At 51.0% G+C, this 22,716-nt stretch overlaps 3 protein-coding genes across 6 annotated transcripts in view; 1 reads left to right on the top strand and 2 right to left on the bottom strand.

The window, feature by feature from the left end:
- Positions 1-182: 182 nt before the first annotated feature.
- Positions 183-5,906, bottom strand: GAL3ST4 (galactose-3-O-sulfotransferase 4). The gene is made up of 4 exons (XM_040262565.1): positions 5,790-5,906; positions 4,315-4,627; positions 3,837-4,140; positions 183-1,615 (listed from the first exon to the last, which is right to left on the bottom strand). The coding sequence occupies exons 2-4, from the start codon at positions 4,437-4,439 to the stop codon at positions 596-598; spliced, it is 1,449 nt and encodes a 482-aa protein (XP_040118499.1). The 5' UTR covers positions 4,440-4,627; positions 5,790-5,906; the 3' UTR covers positions 183-595.
- Positions 5,907-7,082: 1,176 nt separating this feature from the next.
- Positions 7,083-12,804, bottom strand: GPC2 (glypican 2). The gene is made up of 10 exons (XM_040262591.1): positions 12,605-12,804; positions 11,784-11,942; positions 11,143-11,465; positions 10,262-10,342; positions 9,367-9,529; positions 8,977-9,107; positions 8,607-8,756; positions 8,377-8,516; positions 8,108-8,280; positions 7,083-7,330 (listed from the first exon to the last, which is right to left on the bottom strand). The coding sequence occupies exons 1-10, from the start codon at positions 12,768-12,770 to the stop codon at positions 7,083-7,085; spliced, it is 1,734 nt and encodes a 577-aa protein (XP_040118525.1). The 5' UTR covers positions 12,771-12,804.
- A 648-nt stretch (positions 12,805-13,452) lies between these two features.
- Positions 13,453-22,716, top strand: part of STAG3 (stromal antigen 3) — a 28,840-nt gene continuing 19,576 nt past the window's right edge. For 2 of the 4 annotated variants that reach the window (XM_040262537.1, XM_040262521.1), the window contains exons 1-7: positions 14,752-15,231; positions 16,517-16,619; positions 17,000-17,113; positions 19,942-20,038; positions 20,730-20,806; positions 21,078-21,282; positions 21,700-21,851. In XM_040262537.1, coding sequence (XP_040118471.1) covers positions 15,053-15,231; positions 16,517-16,619; positions 17,000-17,113; positions 19,942-20,038; positions 20,730-20,806; positions 21,078-21,282; positions 21,700-21,851 — 927 coding nt within the window. In that variant the 5' untranslated portion in view covers positions 14,752-15,052. Of the gene's footprint in view, positions 13,614-14,751; positions 15,232-16,516; positions 16,620-16,999; positions 17,114-19,941; positions 20,039-20,729; positions 20,807-21,077; positions 21,283-21,699; positions 21,852-22,716 lie in introns of those variants that run through there. The other 2 variants (XM_040262529.1, XM_040262545.1) reach the window with 2 other exon arrangements.

Genomic DNA, 22,716 nt, shown 5'->3' with positions numbered 1-22,716 from the left:
GGGGCGTGGCTTCGGAGGCGCCGGAATTTGTAGGTGACTGGACTTTGGAGGAGAGAGGAGGGCGCGGCAGGGGTTAGGCTGCTGCAGAAGGCTAGAGTTCTTGGACTACGGAAAGAACCCCCGACAACCCCGTTTCTCTCAGGAAGATGCTCCATCCCCTTCCCTTGCCGCTCTAAAGCAGGTCGAAGTTTCAAATTATTTATTCATTGAACATTTCAGTGAAATGAGTATAGCCCAGTTAACAAGTGTTTCATAAAGAGGTGGACGTATTATTCCGATCCCTTGTGTCCCAGGCTTTCTCTGTCGTACTCCATGGTTAGCTCCTCCAGAAGGCCTTCGAAAGTGCAGCTTGGACCTTCAGGGATGGGGGTGGGAAAGGGGAAGGGGCAAAAATGGGAGGGAGCCTGCTTCTCGGTCTGGGATTCCTTGGCCCGGGCTGGAGGATGTAGGACCCATATTCCTGCAAAGTTCCACTGGTCCTCTGGGGAGCAGACATGCCTTCTGAGGGAAGCCGAAAGGGCATCTGGCTTCCTCACACTCATCACTGGTGCCCTACGGCTTAGCTGCTCTTCAGCCTAAGACAGTGGTTTGATGCCTAGGGGGAGGGTCGCCTTGAAGTCTTGAGGGGCAGAGAGACTGTTGGGGGGAACTGCTTGGCATCTAGCTTATCCTTGTACTGCAGCTCGGGCGTAGCCAGGCGCTCACACTCCTCCTGGTCTTGGAGGCTCAGCCCACTTCGGAGCACATAACCCAAAACCTTACCTGACCCAAACTGGAAAGGGCGGAATCGCCGGTCAGTGATGTACTTGGGGTCTAAAGCCTCACCCCCCACCAGACAGTGTTTAGCCAGGGCCTCTCGGCGAGCCCGGAGCTCCGCCACAGCACTGTCCAGCCGGCTCTGGCCATACTGCTTTATCCGGGCCCACAGACTTCGGTTGAAGTGAACATAGAGAGCCCAGTCCAGGTTGTTCCAGGCTCGTGCCCGGGCAGTCAGCTGCCTGTCCTCAGTGGTCAGTCCACCGTCAGTGGTGCTTCCGCCCTGCCCACCTCCAGCCTGGGCGTTGTGCATAAAGCCCACCACATCATCTAGGCCCCAGCACAGCGCATCTGCCAGCAGGACCAGTGACTCATCAAAGTACTCAGCCACCAAGACCAGGTCAAAGACAGAGTCCAGCCAGGCCAGGTTCCACTGGATGAAGGATGAAGACCCCAAATCTAAAGAGGCAGGGCTGGACATCTGGCTGTGACCGTCAGCAACAGTGGGAACAGGATGGAAGAGAGCATTGGGATCCAGGGTGTGGGCTGGAGGGCCAGCGCCAGAAGGCAACTGGGGATGGTTGGGGTCTCTGGAGACACGCGGATTCCCTCTCTTGGTCCTCCTCTCGGGGGGAAAGGGGAGGCCAAAGTCAAACCATAGCAAGTTACGAGCATAGTGGTCCCCCCGGGCCCCGGGCCTGTAGAAGGCTCGAGGATTGGCCAAGAAGGCAGCCAGGGATGGTGCTTTGCGGAAGGCTGATGAGGTGGATTTATAGTAGGAGAAGGCAGAACGGGCCAGAGCCGCTGGGTCTCGGACAATGGAAAAGAAGAAGCTGTCAGAAGGCATGACCTGAAGTACCTGGGGAGGAGAGGAAATGGGCATAGAGAGAGTGAACTAGAGAGGAAGAAACTAAGAACAAACCCAGTGTGCACTGACCCCCCGGCCTCTTCCAGTCTCCTCCCGACAGCTCTGCTGGGAACCCCCAGCTTCCTTCATTAGCTGCACAGATCTTGGTAAGGTACTTGATATCTCCGAGACTCCATTTACATATCTGCAAAATGGGGACCATCATACCTTCCTTCCCAGGTGATTATGGAGGTTACATGAGATAAGGATAGGAAGGAACCCAGAATATGGGGAGCTCCTGGAGAACATTAACTTCCTCAGGCCTTTCTGTCTGCTTTGGTTGGTAACACTTCTAGGAATCACGCCTTGTGTTCACTTCTCCAACAAAAACCTATAACATGTCCACCCTGGGATTCTTGGTCACAGCTCCAAGAAAGGAACTGGCTTCAGGCCTCCTCAGGAGGATCACTGGCAGCAAGTAGATAGCAACCATAATTCTATCTCAGGTACAAGCGTCAGGTGGGCAGGCCAAGCCCAGAATGGCTGAAGGTCAGGGCACTTGTGAGGCTCCTTGGCATCTTGGAAAGCAAGAGACACCCCTGAAATGGGCACTGGGGAGCCATGGCCAATCAATAAGGAGCTGTTCTGAACCTTGGGACGTAAGATCCCACTTCTTGGCAAGAAGGAAGGTGGGCATTGGGCTGAACCACACCCTAGTGTGGTCCAGCAGGCAGATCCACACCAGAATCCAGCTCTGGGACTCCCTGAAGGATTTCTGAATGTGACTGTGGTCATTGATCGTGACTCCCTGACAAGTCCTCCAATCTGTTCTATGGATGTGGGCATGCCTGAAGGACAAGCCTGTGAACTGTGTGTCTTTGAAGGCGTAGGGGAAGAGTGCAGAGAACAGTCCATGGCATCAGAGGGACCTGGAATAAAATTCCAATTCAGCCATTTACCAACTGGTGTAACTTTGGGCAGGTTATTGTACTTCTCAGAGCCTTTATTCCTCCATCAATAAATCTGGTTAATACTCACTCTGAAAAATGTGGAAGTGCAGGGAACATGGGAGGCAGGCAGTAAATGGTGGTGACAGTCATCCTAAACTCCAGAGACGCCTGCCTCAGTGATTGCTCTCCTCGCTTTACCCTCAACAGTGCCCCTCGCTGCCCGTTAGATCAGTTCACACTGCTGCTGCTTTCTTCAGCTCCAGCTCCAACAGGGCTGTCTTTGCAGCCACCGCTGAAGTACTGTCACACACATACACACCCCACTGCCACTGTGTCTTTGAGATGTTTTGCTCTGAGGACACCTGATAGTTCCTTTACTACAAAGTCATGTCCATCCTTACCTATAAAACCCACCTCTTGAGAAAACCCAACCTCTTCTGATGAATATTCTCACCACAGTTCCAAAAAACAAATACACGTACACGCACACACATACAACAGAAGGCACTTTGGAGCAGCTGGGCCTGGGTTCAAATGCTAGTCTGCAGCTTTCTGTTAACAGAGGCCAGTCCTTTAGCCTTTCTGAGAGTGAATCTCCTCATCTGTGTAGTGGGGACGCTTATGCCTTCCTGGCAGGGTGATGGTAAGATGACTACCCAGCACTCAAGACATGTTCCGTGAAAGTTCACTCTTGCCCTGTGTGTGTTCATTTGCCCACTGATTTTCCTCCTCCAAGAGCTCTCGGGTTCCTGTGTGTGTGTGCAGATGACACGTGAGTGCGTGCACTCATCTCCCCATTTAGAACTGAGGCTGGGGGCAGGGAAGGGAGACCGGGGCTGGGCTAGAGCTTGGCATAGCTGATCCTCAGAATCTGGCAGACATGGCGAAGGGAGTGAGGAAGATGGGTCCGAAGGCAGTGACTGTGCAGGGACCCTGGTGGTGTCAGTGGGAGAGGCCAGGAAGGGCCAGGGGCACCTGGAGGGAGGGTTGGAGTGGGGTGAGAGTTGGCAGGGCACTGCTGCCAGCAGGCTAAATGGATCAAGGAAAGGGATTCTAGTAAATTCTAGATGGGAGAAGGCAGAACTTCAGGCGCCAGAAAATTCTGAGGAAGGGACAGCTGAAGAGACCAGGACTCCCACCTTTGTGGCCCCCCCAGCCCAACTTTTGGGTAAGGAGGTGCCTGGGGAGCCCCCAGCCCTGGGGTCTCCTCCCCTGGTGGTCTTGGCTACAGGGCCGAGAGCCCATTTCTCCCCAGTCCCTCCCACCTCCTCAACACTCCTCACCTCTTTCAGGTTGAACCTCATGTGATGACAGAGGATGTGGAAAGGGGGCTGGGTGCCTCCACTCTGAGGCCGGTAGCCTTTGACCCGAGAGGCCTGGAAAAGTCTTGGGTAGCCGAACTGGTAGCGGGCAGGGAGGGCGAAGCGCAGCCCGTGTCGGTCCCCATAGCGGTGAAGCAGACTCAGCACAGAGCTGCTCCCGGATTTATGTGTCTTCAGGAACACAAGGTGCTGCCGCGGCGGGCAGGACGGAACAGCCGGTCCCGGGGATGAGGCCCAGAAATGTCGGAGCTGCAGCCCGGGTAGCCTGGGGAGAGATGGGAGAGGAAGTGTCCTGTCCCTCACCAGCAGGTGGATGGGTGTCTCGTGGAGCCAGGAAGGCATGGAGTGTCCTCTGAGTCCCCAAGAGTCACAGCCCCAGGTGGGACAGACAAGAGCACATGGGGCATCTGGGGGCTGTTGGGACAAGATGGGAACTCACCTCCTCTGGAAGGGACCCCCCCAGAGCTGGAGGGCAAATCCAATGGTCATGAAGACTCCCAGGGCCACCCCTAGGCTCCGGGGCCCCCAGAGGCGCATGGTCCTGGTGGGAGACAGAACGCCCATGTGGCACAGGGGAGGGTGACACTAGAGAGGGACAAGGCAAGGGCCAGGCACAGAGGCAGAGACAGCTGGAGACCGCCGTGCAGCCGCGGAAGGCGCTCGTTCGAGTTCGGGGGTTCATTCCCCAGGCCTGCTCGCAGCCCCGGTTGAGTCTGCCCCCTGAGTTAGCAGATTTTTGCCTCCGTCAGCGTCTAGAAGGGAAATGAGGGGGAAGGAGGGGAATCTAAGGAGTGGGTAAGAGCCTTCGCTCACGCTGCCCGGCAGCCGCGACCTCACTGCAGGCAGGGGGGCAGGCGGGAGCCCTCTCTACACCCAGAGCTCCCAGGTGCCCCCACGACTGCGGCTCTGCTGTCAGCTGCAGCTCCCTCCAACCTCCAAGGACAGTTTCGCCCCAAGCCCCAGGGATTTGGAAGTGAAAGGGAGGAAGATCAGACCAGTCCACTTGTACCAGGGAGATGGACATCTCCAGGCCACGGGCCCTCCAACTGTGACAGGTCTGGATGTGGCGGCCCCCTCTGAGGCTGAGAGGGGAAGCCTTAAGGAAGGCCTGACGGGGCACACAGCTTAGAAACCCCGGGAAGTGAGACCCCCAGGAGGGACTTTGTAAGGAGTAAGAGTCGACCGGCTCATTTAAGCTCAGGCATCCTTTCCCTCGCACGGTGGCGCGCGCGGGCAGATCCCACTGTGTGAGAGCGGCCCGGGGGGGTGTAGGGTTGCTTACGAAGCCCAGATCCCAGCCATAACCACCCCCCACCAAAACACAGCCCCGTTCCCACTTTTCAATCCCAGCAGTGCACCCAGAGGGGATTGAGAGGGTGGGGCTGGGGAGAGAAAGGGTGACACAAAGATAACAAGACAAGAACAGCGCACGCTGAGCTTTGAATTCCTTCTCAGGCCCCAGCGTCCCAATCAGTTGGGAGTCCGGACCTGCCCCTTCATTCCAATCCACAGCCACGGGCCACAGCCCGCTTTCCAACAAGCCCTGACAGCCCCCCTTCCAGGATGAGCCCAAAGCGACCCCAGGCAGAGAACCCACACTTGCTACCTAGAGACCCGCCCCCTCTGGCATCACCCTCCTCGCCGGCTTCCTCCTCCAGCCCAGCCCCAGGGTCCAGCCCCGTACCGCACCCCCTCCCAAGTTTAGATGTCTTGTCTTCCTTCCATCTATCTCTGTCTCCTCCCACTGCCTCCAATTCCAACCCTCGGACCCCTCCAGCTTTGGGGATTTCTCAGTCTGTTGCCAGCCCTGGGTTGGCTCCCTCTTGGGGTTCTCTGTGAAACCCCTCACGACCCCTCCCATCAATTCTAGAGTCCTTCCACTGATCTAGGCCTCAGCTTCGCTTGCCGACTCACCAGGCCACCTGAGGAGCAGCTGGGAAATCCGGGTCTGGCCCTCCCGCCCGCCCCAGCCACCGCCCGGTTCCTCGCTCAACTCTACTTTCTCCATAAACTTTCTCGGCGCCCAGGCTCCTCCCCCTCCCTCCCTTTGTCCCGCCAGTCCGTGCAGCTGATTCGGTTTTGACCGAATTCGGCGTCTCTGGGTCTCTACTTCCCCAAGTCTTTCCTTCTTTTTCAGGGCACCCAGCCTGCCCTTAGGAGATACTTATACCCTCCTTTTGCAATTGTACTTTTTCTTTCAGCTTTCTGCAGAACAGAAGACTCATTCAGGCGACTGAAAGAAAAAAAGAAAAGACGGTAACAGAGTCGAAAGCAGACTTTATCAAAGATATGACAAGGTAGCCAGAGAAAACTTCACAGAGAAGAAGGAGGTGGGGGCCGATGGGGCCCACCCACCCTGAAGGCAGAGAGCAGTAGTATGGTGATATTAATGATGCCTTGGGTCCAAAAGAGTTTTGCTAGTCTCCAGAATTCTCCCCATTTTGCAGATAGGTATTCAGACCCAGAGGGTGGACAGCTTGCCCAAATTCAATCCCAGGGGACAGGTTCCAAGATAAGGAGGCAGAAAATGAACTGCTGGTCACAGAGACTCTGGGGCTAAAGGTACAGAAAGTCACACACCGGGTCCAACAAATTAGCCATTTATTTACAGAATAAACACTGAGTTGAACACTGACATGAAATGGGGATGCTTGTGAAGGATGTGGATGGCAGAGACCATGAGATGTGGGTCTTTGTTTTTTGATATTTTAGTTAAAGAAAGTGATACTGAAAAACTCAAAAGAATCCAGGCTCATAGGTCCTGACATCCTATTCCCCTGTCCTGCACCCCATAAGCGCCCAGCTTTGTCTATTTCTGAGTTTCTGAGACCGGGTGCCCCACCCATCCCACTTTCACCTTCTTTCAAACCCCACCCCTCCCAACTGCAACTCTAAAACTCCTCCCTTTTTCCCTGTTGGGGCTCACCACCAACCTAACCATAGAGGCTGGGTTGGAGAGACCATACCTCCTTCCTAAATAAATACCCCCAGTCCTTCCTCCCCAGATAGCAAATGAAAAAATAAATATTGTGAACACCCACCCCCAACCCACCAATGGAAATCTCCTGGATTTGGGGCCCCAGCCATTCACCCAAAACGTCCCTTTCTACCCTCTCTGCAGCTGCCTTCAACTCCTCTCCCAACCCAGCTGATGGGGGAGAGGGGAAGGGCCATGAACCCTCCCGATGCCAGGGCACCCCTCCCCTGTTATCGAGGTCCAAGCAGGGCTAGGGCTAAGAGGAAGAGAATGAGGAGGGGTTGTGTGTGAAAACCAACAGACGTCCCTCCAGTCCTGCTCCGGTCCTGGCTGTGGCGGATAATGACACCTCCTCCTTTGCCCCCAGCACCTTCCCTTCGAGGAGGGCGAGGAGCTCGCGCTGGGGGGGCCACAGCTGCTGCGCCAGCCATCCAGTCATCTGCATAGTGTTGTCCCTCTCCAGAGCCGCTAGCGTCCTCTGGAGGGAGAGCGAGGATCAGAAACAGACAGGGAAGAGAAGTAGCGTGAGAAGGGGCAAGAAACAGCCACAGGCAAGGCGGAAAAGAACTCGAGACAAAAACAGTGAAAGGTTGGGGCAGGGGCAGGCAGGGTGAGAGGAGGGAGAAAGTGAGTGACAGGAAGGCGAAGAGAGAGATCAGACAGACATGGAAATAAGGCAACGAGACACAGGAAGAGACGAGACAGAGACAAACAAGAGCGACAGATGGGGAGAGAGGATAAACAGGAAAAGAGAGAAAACAGACACAGAAGCAGCGAGCAGACGGGAAGAGGAGTGGGGGAGGAGAGACAAAGAGAGACGGTGGGAGTGAAGGGAAAAAAATGTATGTCAGTGCCTTGCGTTTCTGGCAAATTCTACTTTGGGGGCCAGCCCTGTGGCACCCGCATCCCTGTGGCACCCGCATCCCACTTCCCCGCATCCCACTTCCCCGCCTCCCTGGATTGCGTCTCTTCCCACAGCCCACCCTCGGGAGCCTCCCACCCCTCCCTCTGTAAGAATGCTTTGGTGTCTCCCCCAGGGGACCGTGAACTCAAGCGTAGAGATCTTCTTGGTCTTCCACTCCCTACCTTTGAGGTAAGCGCTCAATACCGGCGTGTGAACTGCGTGAGTGAATGAATGAATGGTAACTGAGACGCGAGTGGAGGGACTACAGACGCAGGGGGCGGGGCTGCGGGTTGGCCTGCGTCCAAGGAAAGCGGGGCGGAGCGAGGTCCTCGGGGCGTCCGCGGGTCTCACCCCAGTCTTCCAGCTCCAGGTCGCGTCCCAGGGCGGCCGCTTTCATCCTGGTTGTGGTGGCTCGGAGCTGCAGCCGCCGCCTCCGCGTCTGGAGGTCGGGGCTTGAGGCTTCTGCATCCAGCTCTGGGTTGTCGAGCTTCCCGGCCTGGAAGCCGACCACGGGCGACAAGTACCTGCGAGCAGAGCAGCCCCGGAGGTTCCCGCTCCACCCGGCCCCCGGAGTCAGCCTAGCCCGCCCGCGCGCCCGCAGCCCACCGCCCGGCTCTCACCGGCCCGGTCCAGCTCCGGTCCAGCAAGGCGCCGCCTCCTGCGAGAGGTCCGCCGCCACGCGGGGGTCCCCGCACACAGTCTGGGGCAGCCCGGCCCAGATGCCCCTCACCCGGCCCAGACGCTCGCGGAGCTCCCACACCTGGACGTAAAGAGAGCCGGCCGGGCGGAGATGGAGCGCGCGCCCCCGTCCCCCGCGCTTGCGCCCCTGCCGCGGCCGCCCGCCACTCACCAGCCGGGGCAGGCTGGCGCCTGCAGCCGTCGTCGGCCGCTCCTCCTCCGCCGCCGCCGCGGACCAGAAGCGACCCACCTCCTCCCTTGGGGCTGGGGCACGGCGGGCGCGAGCCCGCGCTGGCTGGGGGCTCCCGCATTCCTGGAATACCTTCGGCACGGGGAAGAGACCCCACACAGTCATCCCGCGGTAAAACCCACACCCCAACACGCCAAGCGTCCTTGACACCCCAGTTTATCCAGAGACCCTACAGTGTCTCCCTAACACCCCACATGTCCTCCCACCCCAGGGCCTCCCCGCCATGCTTCTCCCTCCTGTCCTCCCACCAACTCCCAGTCTGACACTCCCACTCTTCCTGTGGCCCCTGTACCTGGGCTGACACCCCTACACTGTTCTCCTGCAAATGCATCAAGCCTTCTGAGATCTTCACCCCGATGGACTGGGCTGCCAGCTCAAAAGAAAAGGGGCCTTGGATCTTGTCGGCTAGGAACAGGAGACCATCTTGAAAGAGAGTAAGACAGAGAAAGGGTTAAACGACGGGCTATCCAGGGAGATACTCACTGAAGTGGGCTGTTGCCACAAATCCTGACCCAGGCCTTGGAGGGGAGCAGCGGATCTTAGACCGGGGTGGGGGGGGGAGGACTGACATGAGAAGAGCCCCCCTCATCCTCTCCACTCAACACTGCTGAACGCTCCCTCCCCAGTCCACCCTGCCCACCCCACACAGACAGCCATCTCAGGCTTTCCTGAATCCCCTCACCCAGATAGGGCCCCCAGTCAGGATCCAGTCCTTGGCTGCCGATACAGCCATAGGCCACGTTGAGGCAGAAGCCCCGGCAGGGTGGCAGCGAGGGGACCCCCCGGCAAAGGGGGCAGCCTGTCAGACGCATCACAGCCCGCTTGCAGCCTTCGGACAGCGGCATCTGGGAGCAGAGAGCAGGGCTGTGTCATCCACAAACACTTGGCTGCCCTCAGCCAAGCCTGGTGCTGGGCACAGAGAGAAATCAAATACCCCGTCCCACCTTTCCCAGGCTCTAAGTGTGGAGCTGGATGTGAATCTCTAGGGTTGATGACCCCACGCAGCAGCAGGAGTGACCCCAGCACTGAGCCAGACCTGAGGAGGGAGGCTCCTAGGGGCCGGGCTGCACATCCTGCTTCTTGGGAGATGGACCAGGGGGGCAGTGAGGGGCCTGAGAAAAGGTTCAAGGACAAGAGTGAGCCCATCATGGTTGAGAGGAGAATGAGGATGCAGGAAGTAAGGCTGGGAGGCCAAGGAGAGAATGTGCAGTCGAGAGAGGGCCTTGAAGGCCAAGCCAGGAATCTGGCTTCTACGAAGGAGCCACTGAGGGGCCCTGGAGAAAACCAGGGGGGGCAGTGGGCCAATCTCAGAGAGGCTATGGAGATGAGCAGGTCCCAAGAGGCTAGCAGAGGGTAAAAGTCATCAGAGGGCAGGAGAGGGTCAGAGGTGGGAAGAGTCATGGGTCATGATGCAAGAAAGACTCCAGTCCTCCTGATTTACCCAGGATGCCAGGGCTTCGTGGCTGATAAGGGAAGGCCAGGTCTCTCTTGCCAACTGGCACCTGACTCTTCTTCATGGGGCCTCTCCCAATTCCTCTCCCTCCCTGGGCCCCACCCATACTCAAGGCCCTTCTAACCTTAAGTGTTTCGCTGACCACATTTCTTCCAGTCTCCAGGCCTTGGACAAAGGCCCGGGCCGCCACCAGGGCCCGGGTTATCTGGAGGAAGAGAAAGGTGAGAAAAACCACCGGACTGTTGAGGGTCAGTCAACACTGGGGCCAAGAGACTGCACCAAAGGGATGAGCAGTGGGGGCAAGGTTTGTAGGTTATCTTTGGGTTAGGAATGTCAGGTGGTTCCGGGAGGCAGGTTCAAGAATATCAAAGAATTCAGAGTGTGGCAGGACCAAGGGGAACTGGGCTTGGGAAGAGGTGGAAGGATTACATTTTACAGGACTTGGAGATAGAGGGACTTACATTGGAACAATGCTGAATCTGAAGCCAGGAGACCTGGGTGTGAAACCTAGCTCCACCCCTTACTGGCTGTGAGACCTTAACCTCTTCAAGGTTCAGTTTTCTCATCGGTAAAATAGGAATGTGAACATCTACTCATAGAGTTATGACAATTAAATGAGACACTATAAATGAAAATCCTTAAATAGTGTTGAACCAGCGTTCAGTACACTCACAACTCACACTCACACTACACAGCTGAACCAGAGGAAGTCAAGATATTGGGAATAGGGATGAGTTATCAGAAAGGGGGGCCAGGGAGCAAAAGCAGATGAGTGGGTGAACCACTAGTATCAAACTAGGACACAGAATTGGGGGGCGGGGCTCCAGTCAAAGGAAACCAAGGAGAACTGGGTCAGGCAGAGGTGACTGGGGCTCAAGATAGGGATCATCAGGTCAGGGGTGACTGGGGCATAAAAAGGGGGTCACTGAGTTGGAGGTGAGTGGTACACAGTTCAGAGGTCACTAGGTCAAAGGTGGCTGAAGCTCAGGCCTTGGGGCCCCTCACCTGCAGGCGGAGGCGGCGGGGTGAGTCCCCAAAAGGCTTCAGAGAGTCATCAGCAGAAGAGGCCAGGCGTGTGAGGCAGAACAGGTAGTCGGGGGAGAAGATGTACTGTGGGTGCAGCAGGGGGAACATTTTCTCCAGGAGCTGAGCCCAGAAATCCACCAACGCATCATCTAACCCCTCACCGGACCTCTCATAGTAGTCCCGTAGCCGAGAGAACAGACCACTGAACAAGGGGGTGTGCTGGGCATACAGGCGGCCGAAGGAGCGGTGGAAGAGCATGGACAGGGAGTGCTCGGCCGAGGAGAGCATCTCCCGAAAAACCTCTGTGGCAAGTGCAGAGAAAGAGATGTGAGGTGGGGTGAAGCCAGGGTAGGATGGAAAAGTGAAAAGACAGAGGCAAGAAGAAATGGGCATGGGGAGAAAAAAGAAAAGACAAGTGAGTTAGAAATTAAACAACCCTTAGAGGTCTGGGCAGACGGGGGGTGGGACAGTACCCTGTGAGAGCGTAGGGTGGGGATGTGGGGGCTAAACCAGGGCTGGAGTGCCTTTGGGTTGAGTCAGGAGTAGGTACAGGAAGCTTGTGGGGGTCATGAGCTCAGAGAGAAGGTATGAAGCCAGGTTTGGAGGCGCCAGTTCCTCACCATCAAATTTTCTGTGTCGGGCAGCCAGTGTGTGAACCAAGAAGGAACCACTCTCCTCCACCAGGCCTCGGAAGGTGGCCTCAGTTTCCCAGGTCAGCCTCTGCTCTATCTCACTGGAACAGCAAGTGTACTCCTGGGGACAAATCCGGAGGTGTTCACCTGGACACAAGACATGAAGGAATGGTGGGAAGTGACGTCGTGAAATTCCTTCCTTCTCCTTCTCCTGCCCATCTCCGGGGGCCATCCTTTCTCTTCCAGCTGTCTGGTTTCTTTTCTATTGTCTGCCACCTCATTCCTACCTGGTCCTACCCCCTCCTTATTGTCCCCTCACCCATCCCAAGTTCACTGCCTTTAGGCATGGGATCAAATAGGAGTGGGCCAATTTAGTGATCAGAGGGTCCTCAGGTAGCCTGCCTAACATCACACACCCCAGGCCTCAAAGGACATACAGATGGTTTCAATGGGAAGAATGGGGTTTGGAGAGGTGGGGTTACCTGGTAAGAAAGCAAGCATTATCATACAAGGGACTCATGGAAATAGCGAGGGAAACAAATTAGGCGGTGAAGAAAAAAACACAGAGGGGTTGCTAATTATTAGAAAGGGATTCCTGGGGTGAGGGTGGAGTAAGAGAGCTGTTATGTGAAGGGGAGTGTTATTGTGATCCTGGTAAGTTCCGGAGGAGAAGAGACATTATTACCGTGAGAGGAAAAGATTACTATAACGGCCACTCTGAAAGGGAAGAGAGTTATTGTGAGATGGGGAGGACCGGCCCCCGCCCCCTCCCTCGCCCCCAATTCTCTAGTCTCCCTCTTTCTCCTCACCTGAGATCAGGGCGGGAGGGAGTACGCTTAAGCTATATCCCCGGGCCCCCAGAATCTGCCGGGTCTCAGTGCAACTCCGGGTGACCTTTGCCTCGATACCGGGTCCAGGACCAGGACCGGGACAGAGGGGCAACAGCAGAAGCAGAAGAGAGCGCAGCGCGTACATAGCTGCTGCTGCCACCTTGGGACCGCAAAGCGGGTCGTAAGGAGGAAAGAAGAGCCGCCCGAATTCAAAAAGCCGGTTCTCTGCCACAGGACCGTCCCGCCGGCCAGAGAAAGAGCGCGACCTCCGAAAAGTGGACCGGGAGCACGATCGCTGGACTAAGGCGGCATCTGCCGAGACAATGGGAGCGGGGAGCCGGACAGGAGGCGGGGCCCGGGGCGGGGCCCCGCCAATAATGGTAAGGAGCCGAGTTTAGGGGCGGGGTCAAGGAGAAATTAAGCCAATGTACTGGGGAAGCTCGGCCGCGGGGCGGGACTCGGCAGGACTAGGAGGTTAGGGGAGGGGTGTGGTCTTCCTCTGAGGCGTGGCTATCTACATCGAAAGGCGGGGCCTGGGTGGAACCCAGCCTATGGTAGTTGAGAAGCCAGACTAAAAGAGTTACTACTAGGGCAGTGTGAAGCCCAGCCAATGGAGGGGGAACTTGGGGGCTGGGCTGGGGCGGAGCCAGGAGGAGCCAGGAGTTAAAGCAGGTGGCCGGCGCGCGGGAGCCCACGTGATACGGCTGGAAGCTTGAGAGCTCGTGGCCGCACGAGGCTGCTAGAATGGCGTGGCTAGAACGTGGTGAGCACGAGCTGGCACACGCTCAAGTCTCGCGACAACTTGCAACCCTAGGACGAGCCGTTGGGCTCGCGCCTGCGCATGACACGCCTCGCGCCTTCCCGCGTTTTTCTGGATTCGTCTGCTACCCAGAGGGACGGGAGCGTGACCACAGAGACCTAAGAGACCCGAGACGGTGACTTGTCCCCAACGCTGCTCGGCCAGAAGTCGCTGTCCCGGGCTGTCACAGTGAGGCTTCCCCTTTCACCCAGGCGTTCGCCGTCCCCCGCACTGAAGCCCTGAGAGAAGACCCTCCCTCCCCCATGGCTTCTTCCACAGAGGCCAGGAATCCCAGCCCCGGAAGACAGATAATCACTCTTTTGAGCGGTTAGACGGCTCTGTAACCCAAATAAACTAGCCCAGGGTGGGGTACAGAGCCTCTTCTGGAGAAGTGAAGAACGCGAGCTTTCCGTGACTCCTTCAGCGTTTCCGGCCAGGTTTTGATGGCGCCTCCAGCCCCAAATCGTTAAGCGCGTCCCAGTCTGGTCTTTGTCGGGGGGAGGTTCTAACCTTGCAGAAATGGAAGTTTATGTGCCTTTGTAGGGGGGTTATTTTCTTATTTTTCTTGTCTTTTGTTTGCCCCGTGGGAGCTGGTTCCGTTTTACAGTTCCCTCTGAATCGTGGGGAGAGAAGAATGTGTTTCAAACTGCCCTGGTGTGTGCCTTGCTCGAGGCTTGGGGAGCACCTTCAAATCCAAGGATGGCGGTGGCGTCTTTAACTCCCTGAATCCTTGGGTCAGGAAGCTCTCGGTCGTTTTTTAGGCCTTTTTTTTTTTTTAATTGAAAAAAAAGTGTTGTGCCAGTCTCTGCTGTACAGCAAAGTGACTCAGTTATACATAGACATGCATTTTATTTTTGCCGTGGATTATTTTTGAAGTCTTTAAAAAAAATTCGTTATTTATTTTTGGCTGGGCCTTTGTTTCTGCCAAGGCTTTTCTCTAGTTGTCGCGAGCAGGTGCTGCTTTTTAGCTGCCGTACCAGGGCTTCTCATTGCGGTGGCTTTTGTAGGGAGCACAGGCCCTAGGCCAAGTGGGCGTTAGTAGTTGCGGCTCCTGAGATCTAGAGCACAGGTTCCGTAGTTGTGGCGCATGGGCTTCGCTGCCCGACAGCATGTGGGGTCTTCCTGGACCAGGGATGGAACCCATGCCGCCTGCACTGGCTGGCGGATTCTTAATCACGGAGCCACCAGGGAAGCCCCATTTTTAAAGTGTTTTTTGGTAACAGTATTGCTTCTGTTTTATGTTTTGTTTTTTTTTGGCTGGGAGGCATGTGGTATCTTAGGTCCCTGACCAGGGATAGAACAGCTGCCCGCCCCCCTCCCCCACCCTCATTGGCAGGTGGTTTTAACCACTAGACCCGACGGGAAAGTCCAAAACATACACATTAAAAAATTTTATACTTTTCCTTTATGGTTTATCCATAAAGCTGTGCTTTTCTGTTTTTTTTTTTAAATTGACGTATAGTTGATCTACAGTGTATTATCCCTCTTATTTTGCATCCCCCACCCCCACTCCCTGAGTTCCAGAGCCATCCCCATGTAAAGAAGGGGGATCATTGGAGCTGGGAATGGAGACGTGATGGGTCAGGACGCCTTCCTCCCTCTTCCCTCTTCCCTGAAGCTGTACCACCATGCCCACCCTTCGGTCGTCGTCCTCCCGGTACCAGAGCTCCTCCTCCCCGAGCAGCGGGTCCTCGCCGCTGCGCAGAGGGGTAGCAGCTGGACGGAGGAGCGTGTCTGCTGCTTCTAGTTCTTCTGTGTCTGTCGCTATGCCCTGCGATGACGGGGACTCGAAGCGGACTTCAGAGGGGTGAGTGGAGTTGGTGAGAAATGGTTGCGTCGTCCTCAGGTTTTTCGCATTTTCATTTTCCAAACGAGCAAACTGGCAACACGTGTGTGACTGAAAAGCTAGGAGATGCTGTGCTGGTTCAGAACAGTGACCCACGCCTGCCCCCAGCTCTGCTGGGTGCCTTTCGGCTGCCCTAGGTGTTGGAAGCGTCAAGAATAATCCATCCTGTTATAAATCCATCATCCATCATGTCTAAACTTTTCTTGAACACGTCTGTGTATGTTCAGCAGGGACAGCCTCTGGTAAGGGCCCAGACATGGGGAAAAGGGAAAAGAGTTATTTATTTGGTGCCAGAAAACTAGTATATCCTTTTTAGTTGGTGTCCTGTAATTCCTTCATTTAGGGTTATAGAAACAAGTCATCACCTGTTAGCATTTATGAGCTTATTCTGTAACAGTTATAAGAGTACATCCTGGGTTTAAAAAAAATTTTTTTTTAATCTTTGCAGGAAAAAAAAAGTCTCATATAAGGTCTAATTTATCCCCTGGTAATTTTTTTTTATTGAGGTATAGTTGATGCATGATATTATATAAGTTTCAGATATACAACATAATGATTCATCATTTTAAAAGTTTATATTATAGTTATAAAAATATCCCCTGGTAATTTTAGTCTCTTGTAAAATCATTGTGCTGTTTAGGACCAGGTTATATATATTCTGTACATTTTAATCAGTAAGAGGTGAATTTGTTTTAAGGGCTGAAATTTAACACCAGGCACATATTAATCTCCTGTTTGTGTATTAGTATTAATCAAACACGACTTCCTGACCCGTGCTAATTTTTCTCTACACAGCAGTGATCCCCCTGACTGCCTATGTGAATATCTTTATCTTTTTTTTTTTTTTTAATGTGGATATTAGGAAAGAGTTTGGAGAAGGAAATGGCAACCCACTCCAGTGTTCTTGCCTAGAGAATCCTGTGGACAGAGGAGCCTGGTGGGCTGCTGTCCATAGGGTCACACAGAGTCGGACATGACTGAAGCTACTACGCAGCAACAGGAGGAAAGAGTTTTGCTTCATCTCCCTCAGTGCCTCATTCTTCATTTCCAATGCTTTCTTTAAGTGAAAGTTTTCTTTTAAGACATTGTCTCTACTTCCTGGCAACAGTCAGCTCATCTCTCCTTAAAATCTGACTATATTTTTCTCATGGAGAGGAGTGTACAATTAGAGAAATTATAATTCATTTACCCTTTTATATATAGGGACTAGGGTGTTGTATCTAAGCAGAACCACACTCCTTCATAGGGATAGTGAATCTTTGTCAGCTGGTGAAGGCAGTGATTTCGAAGACAGCTTGAGACGAAATGGGAAGAAGAGAGCAGCAAAACGTCCACTCAAACCAACCCCAGTGAGTCAGTTTTGTTTTTGAACCTGGTCTGGGAAGCAGCGAAAGAAAACCTAGAAGAGGCTCAGGTGATATGCTTGATGAAAGGACAGGGCTCAAAGAGTACTAAGGGACAGAAGTAGAAAGCAGGCAGATTTTGAAGAGCAGAGAATACAGTATTAGGGTATAGAGGAAAAGGAATGGGGTTAAAGAACTTTTAAAAGGAGATAAGGCTAGAAATAATAAAGTTAACAATATAAAAATCCTTGATTTCTAAGCTGAGTCAGTAACTCAAACTCTGCTGTGGAATTGGCAGCTTAAGCCTAACTGTGATTTTGATGAGAGTAAGTGTTAATGTCACTTTTACTTTTTAAAAACATTCATGATTTCTTTATACTAACTAGGCAAAACTTCCAAAGAAGAGGTCCCGAACAGTACGTGCTCATGGTCAGAAAGAGTTGGAGCCGCCAGCCAGGGATCTCTTTGATGCTGTGAAAGGTGCCAAAAGTGACATGCAGGTAAAACAGTTATCTCACCTCCGTTTCTTGATACCATCGCATTCCTTGCTGGGTGGGATGATAAGAACAAACGTCTACAAACTTGATTTAGTGAACATAACTGGTATCAAGAAAGGCAGATTAGGCCACAGGGTGAATCCGTAGAGTGATGTAAGGGAGATCTTGCATGAGGGGCAATGTTCCTTTCCTAATAGTGTCACAGATGAGGGTAGGTCTTGCCTTTATTGATTGATGGAAGGGACATGGTAAGGCATTGGATAATTTAGAGAAGCAGCTTGGATTCGGGTGGCAATGTGTTCACCCCTGTCACTTTTAGCTCCACTTTGACAGTTATACTTATCCATTCTGCCTGTGACTCCTTGAACAAGAGAGATTGATTTATATTTATTGTCAGTACTGAGATATTTTCATTTATTTCTACCATTTTATGTGGTTTTGCTTTATCTTGCCTTTTCTGTTTCTCTTTCCTTTTCTCTTTTTTTTCCTTTTGAATGTTTTATCTCATACAAGAACTTAAGCACATTTTAATTCCAGTTAGACCTTACAGTTTACATACTGTTTGGGTTTTTTTTTTGGGGGGGGGGGCAGTGCCAAATGACTTTCGGGATCTTAGTTCCCTGACCAGGGACTGAACCCAGGCTGCATACAGTGGAAATGCAGAATCCTAATGACTGGACTGCCAGGGAAGCCCCCGTACATACTGTTTGTTGTGCAGGGTTTTAGTTCTGTCCTTTCCTTCTCTTCCAAGTAGACATCGTTGTTTTAAATAATGTTTGTTTATACTTATCTACATTTTAATCACTTTTTGTTCATCATTTGTTCTTCTTTTAAAAGATACTTATTTGACTGTGCTGGGTCTTAGTTGCGGCTCTCAGGATCTTCAGTCTTCGTTGCAGTATGCAAACTCTTAGTTGCATCATTTCCTTTCAAATCTGAAATCTTCCACACAGAATCATTCTCTTGCTGTCCAAAGTTTATGTTTTAAAATCTCTTTTAGATAGAGTTTATTAACAAACTCATCGTTTGCTTGTATAAAATATCTTTTACCCTTGTTCTCAAAAGGTTGCTGGGTATCAAATTCTAAGATGATTTTTTTTCCTCTCGGCACATTAAAAAGATTATTCCACTGCCTTCTAACTTCCTGTATTGCTATTGAACGTCAGCAATCAGTCTAAGCACTGTCTTAATACAGCAATCTCTAATGATGGAGATGTCTGTATCACTGTTGTCTGGTACAATATTCCACCAGCCACACATGGATTTTTGATATGTGGCTGGTGTGACTGAGGAACTACATTTTTAATGTTTGATTTAATTTAATAACCATATACGGCTGGGACTGTTTTTGTGCATGTCTAACTTGTAAATGCTTTTGTTTGTAAATGTTAAATGCATGTCCTTTGTAAGTAATTTTTTTAGTTTAACAGTTTTCAAGACTGCTTTGCTTTTGTGTTCTTATGTATTATCAGATGTTCAGAGGTATAAACTTTTCTTTTCATGCTTGAGATCAGTTAGGTTCCAGGCTCTGAGGACTGGTGTCTTTTGACAATTATGCAGAATTCTTTTTCAATGTTGCCTCTTTCTCATTCTGTTAATCCCCTTCTGGAATTCAATTAGACATCATTAGAAATTCTCTCTCTTCTCCCTGTCTTAATAACTTTTTTCCTTTTATTTGTCTCTCTGGGCTACATTTTGGATACTTTGACTTAATCTTCTACTTTACTCATGTTGTGCTGTATCTAATCTGTTTTTAATCCATTCATTGAAGTTTCAAATTTTATTTATTATATTTTGTACCTCTACACATTTTGTTTGACCCCTTTCCAAAGTTAATTGTTCTTTGCTTGTATTTTCAAGCTTCTCTTTTATTTAATCATGGAAATAATAATTTTATAATCTGTGATAACTCCAGTGTTTGAAGCCTGTGAATGTAATTCTGTCTGTTTTTCGGCTAGTTGTTAGTTTTAGTGCCTTCTTTGTTGGGGTCTTTGTCGGGGTCTTCAGTGCTGGGTCTTTGTTGCTGTGTGCAGGCTTTTTCTAGAGGTGGCAAGCAGGGGCGGCTCTCTAGTTGTGGTGCGCAGGCTCTTCATTGTGGTGCCTCCTCTTGTTGCAGAGCACGGTCTGTAGAGTGCAGGTTTCTGTGGTTGTGGCATGCATAGGGTTATTTGCTCCATGGCATGTGGAATATTCCCAGACTAGGGATTGAACCCATGTCCCCTGCATTGCCAGGTGGATTCTTAACCACTGGACCACCAGGGAAGTCTGAAGAATCACTTTTAATTAAATTCTGATTGAAATTATTTTTATTTTATTGGTAAGGTGGATCTGGACTGCAAATCCAGATATGGGAACTGGCTTATGGTTATGAATTCTGAAGGAACAATTCTTTTTTTCTTCTACCCCACACTAAGGTCATAAGCTAGTTGTCTTGCTTCCCTTCTGACCTGTAAATATATTTCTCATTCTTGCTTTCATGAAGGTATGCCTCTTTGCAGGAGCCTCCTTTTGGACTACTCTCTTGGAAGCCCTTTAGCCTTTGTCTCCTGTGCTCTACGTTCTATGCATCCATCTGGACAGAAAGTTCGGGTTCCTGGGGTTTAGTAGACCCTCAGCAAAAGTCAGCTTGCTTATCTCCCAGAATTGCTACCTTCACTTCCATTTTTGGTTTTATGGAATTCTACCTTTCATTCTCGTTTAGTAGTACATCATTTTAAAAGATGTTTTTAATATTTTAATCAGAAGTTTAGATGCTTCAGTTAGGAAGCTTATACAGAATTTCTAGTCTATCATATTGCCAGAAATAGAAATCATCCACACTGTTTTCCTAGTCTTTGGTAGATGAGTGGCTGGATAGCTACAAGCAAGACCAGGATGCCGCATTCCTGGAGCTCGTTAACTTTTTCATCCGGTCTTGTGGATGTAAAGGTGAGGAAACTTTACCCTTTTCTAACCCCCAGCCTTTTTCTTTTATAAAACTTTTTCTTTGTGAATATGAGTAGAATTAGGCATTCCTATAAAGAGAGGGTAAAGTGTAAGAAAAGTTTCCCTTATTTAACTAGTATAACTATGCTGTTGATTGGTAAATAGGGAAGTGATCCAGTAATGAAATGTATTGGGTTGGAGACAGAATCCTTTGGAGAAAAATAGACATTCTAATGTGATGGTGTTTACAGATTTGGACCATCAGACTTTTTTTTTCTCTAAATAATCTTTTATTTTCTTATCCCTTATTTCTCAGCCATTTCATCTCATATTTCTCTACTGAAACTGTGGCCCCAGGTCCCCAAAGGCCATGACCTAATTTACTGGGGCAGATAGTCTTATAAGACTGCAGGTTGTATTATAAGAACCTGGTATAGTTTTCTTGCTTTCTTTTTGTTTGGAATATTTTTTTTTTAACTGTAGTTTTCTGCTGTTTGATTCCCTGGGGTTTTTTAGACAGGTTGCCTTATATCAGATATTCCAGTTAGATGGTAGCACATTTATGACTAGGATTCAGGTCTTCTGATTCCCCACCTGAGCTCTTATATTTTTAAGATCATCTTCAAATGTTTATGTAAATGGTCATGGTATCTGTTATTTTCCTTCTGAGTATCTCATCTCCTCCATTCCTCAGGCACTGTGACCCCTGAGATGTTCAAGACGATGTCTAACTCAGAGATCATCCGGCACCTAACTGAACAGTTTAATGAGGTGGAGGAAGACTGTCCAGGATCCTCTAGCCACTGTTATTGCAAACTACAAGGCCCATTACCCTCTTCTTTTTGATTCTGGGAAATAGGATAGCTTTTGGAAGGAGGAGTTTAATCTCTTAGGAGCAAAAGGGACCTATATACATTATCTAAATATGCCTGCAGAGTTGAGAATAAGATGTACATTTTACTATATGGTTGGGTTTTGACATCCCTATGACTCCATGGATCTGGTAGTAACTCTCCCATCTTTTTCACGAACTCTTCTTTAGGATTCAGGAGACTATCCTCTGACAGCTTCAGGCCCATCCTGGAAGAAGTTCCAGGGCAGCTTCTGTGAATTTGTGAGAACATTGGTCTACCAGTGCCAGTACAGCCTCCTCTACGATGGCTTCCCCATGGACAACCTCATCTCCCTGCTCACTGGCCTCTCAGACTCCCAGGTCCGTGCCTTCCGTCACACTAGCACCCTGGCTGGTAAGCGGTCACTGTTAACTCTGTAAATGTTCTCATAGGGGTTGGTAGAACGTCCTTCTGTTCTCTAGTCCTGGATCTTCTTTCCTGCCTGCATTCTAGCTGTTTATTTCAAGGTCATGCTTATTTTGTCCTGAACCTTCATCCAGTTTCTCACTAGTGGGATTGTTAAAAGGGGTAGATCATAGTGACAGTTTCCAGCTTTAACATGTTTCTCAGAGCTCACTGAGAACAGGCTAAGGATTAAAAGAAGCCCAAAAGAGGGAGAGAAAAAGCCCACTCCAGAACAGTGAGTCTTAGGATTTTAGGGTCACCCTGCTCTAGCTTTTCTTTTTCACTGCCCCTTTTTCCTTCTTTTTTGAACATACCATCCCTCCTCTCACTTAGTGATTTTCTTATCTTGTTTTTACCGACTCAAAGCCATGAAGCTGATGACCTCTCTGGTAAGAGTTGCCCTCCAGCTGAGTCTGCACAAGGACAACAATCAGCGTCAGTACGAGGCTGAACGGAATAAGGGTCCGGGACAGAGAGCGCCTGAGCGGCTCGAGAGCCTGCTGGAGAAACGCAGAGAGGTGAGATGTTTCCCTGCCTCCCGCTCCGCGCTCGCTTCCATCACAGCTGCTTATTACACCGCCTTATCAGCCCCCAAGCTTCTGTCTCCCCGGCACAGTGCCCAGGCAAGCTTTCAGATTGTGAATGATGGAGTCTGGCAGTAGTTTAATAGACCCATCCTGTTAGAGGTCATTGTATGTTCAGCTTGTTTCTGGGATGTGGGTTCGAGAGAGCATTTCTAGTTTAGAGTAAATTTTACAAGTTCTCTGTAATTCCACTTTTGCTCAGTTTCTATTGTCTGCATTCGTTATCACATGTGTTTAAGTGTTGTGCCTGCATCTTGTGCAAGGAATTAAGCATTGACTTTTATCTCAAGTGTATGGTATGCAGGAGTGCTGGGAGGCCAATTGCTGGTGGAGGAGGCCAAGTTTTCAAGGAATGGAAAGGACACAGGCCTGTCATTCACTCCTGGATTTAAATTCTGTTCCAGTTAGCTACTAGCTCCATGGCCTTATGTAACCTCTAAGCTTCAGTGTCCTTTCCTTTTAAAGGAGGTAATTGTTTTTGTGACGACTAAATGAGACGAGTAAATTGCCTACCTAAGAACATAGTAGGTACTTGCTTTGATTCCTTTTAAACCTGAAGAAGGCCACCAGAGGACATAACCCCCCAAAAAATCTCTTACACTGTGCAAACCTTCAAACAGCTGTGTATGTCATGAAACTTAACACTGATTTTCCCCTTACTTCTCCAGAGTATCTGAGACCTCCCCATCCATGAGGTTGGCAGGACTCACCATGTCTAACTGTGCCAACTGACTGTTTTCCAGCTCTCATCAAAGATCTCTTCCATGCTAAATCATTAGAGGAGGGAACGTTCTACTTC

The sequence above is a fragment of the Oryx dammah genome, unplaced genomic scaffold, assembly GCF_014754425.2.
Source record: "Oryx dammah isolate SB20612 unplaced genomic scaffold, SCBI_Odam_1.1 HiC_scaffold_2, whole genome shotgun sequence".
Classification (NCBI taxonomy): domain Eukaryota; kingdom Metazoa; phylum Chordata; class Mammalia; order Artiodactyla; family Bovidae; genus Oryx; species Oryx dammah.
The sequence above is the reverse complement of the archived record's forward strand: the minus strand, read 5'-3'. Positions and strand labels throughout refer to the sequence as shown.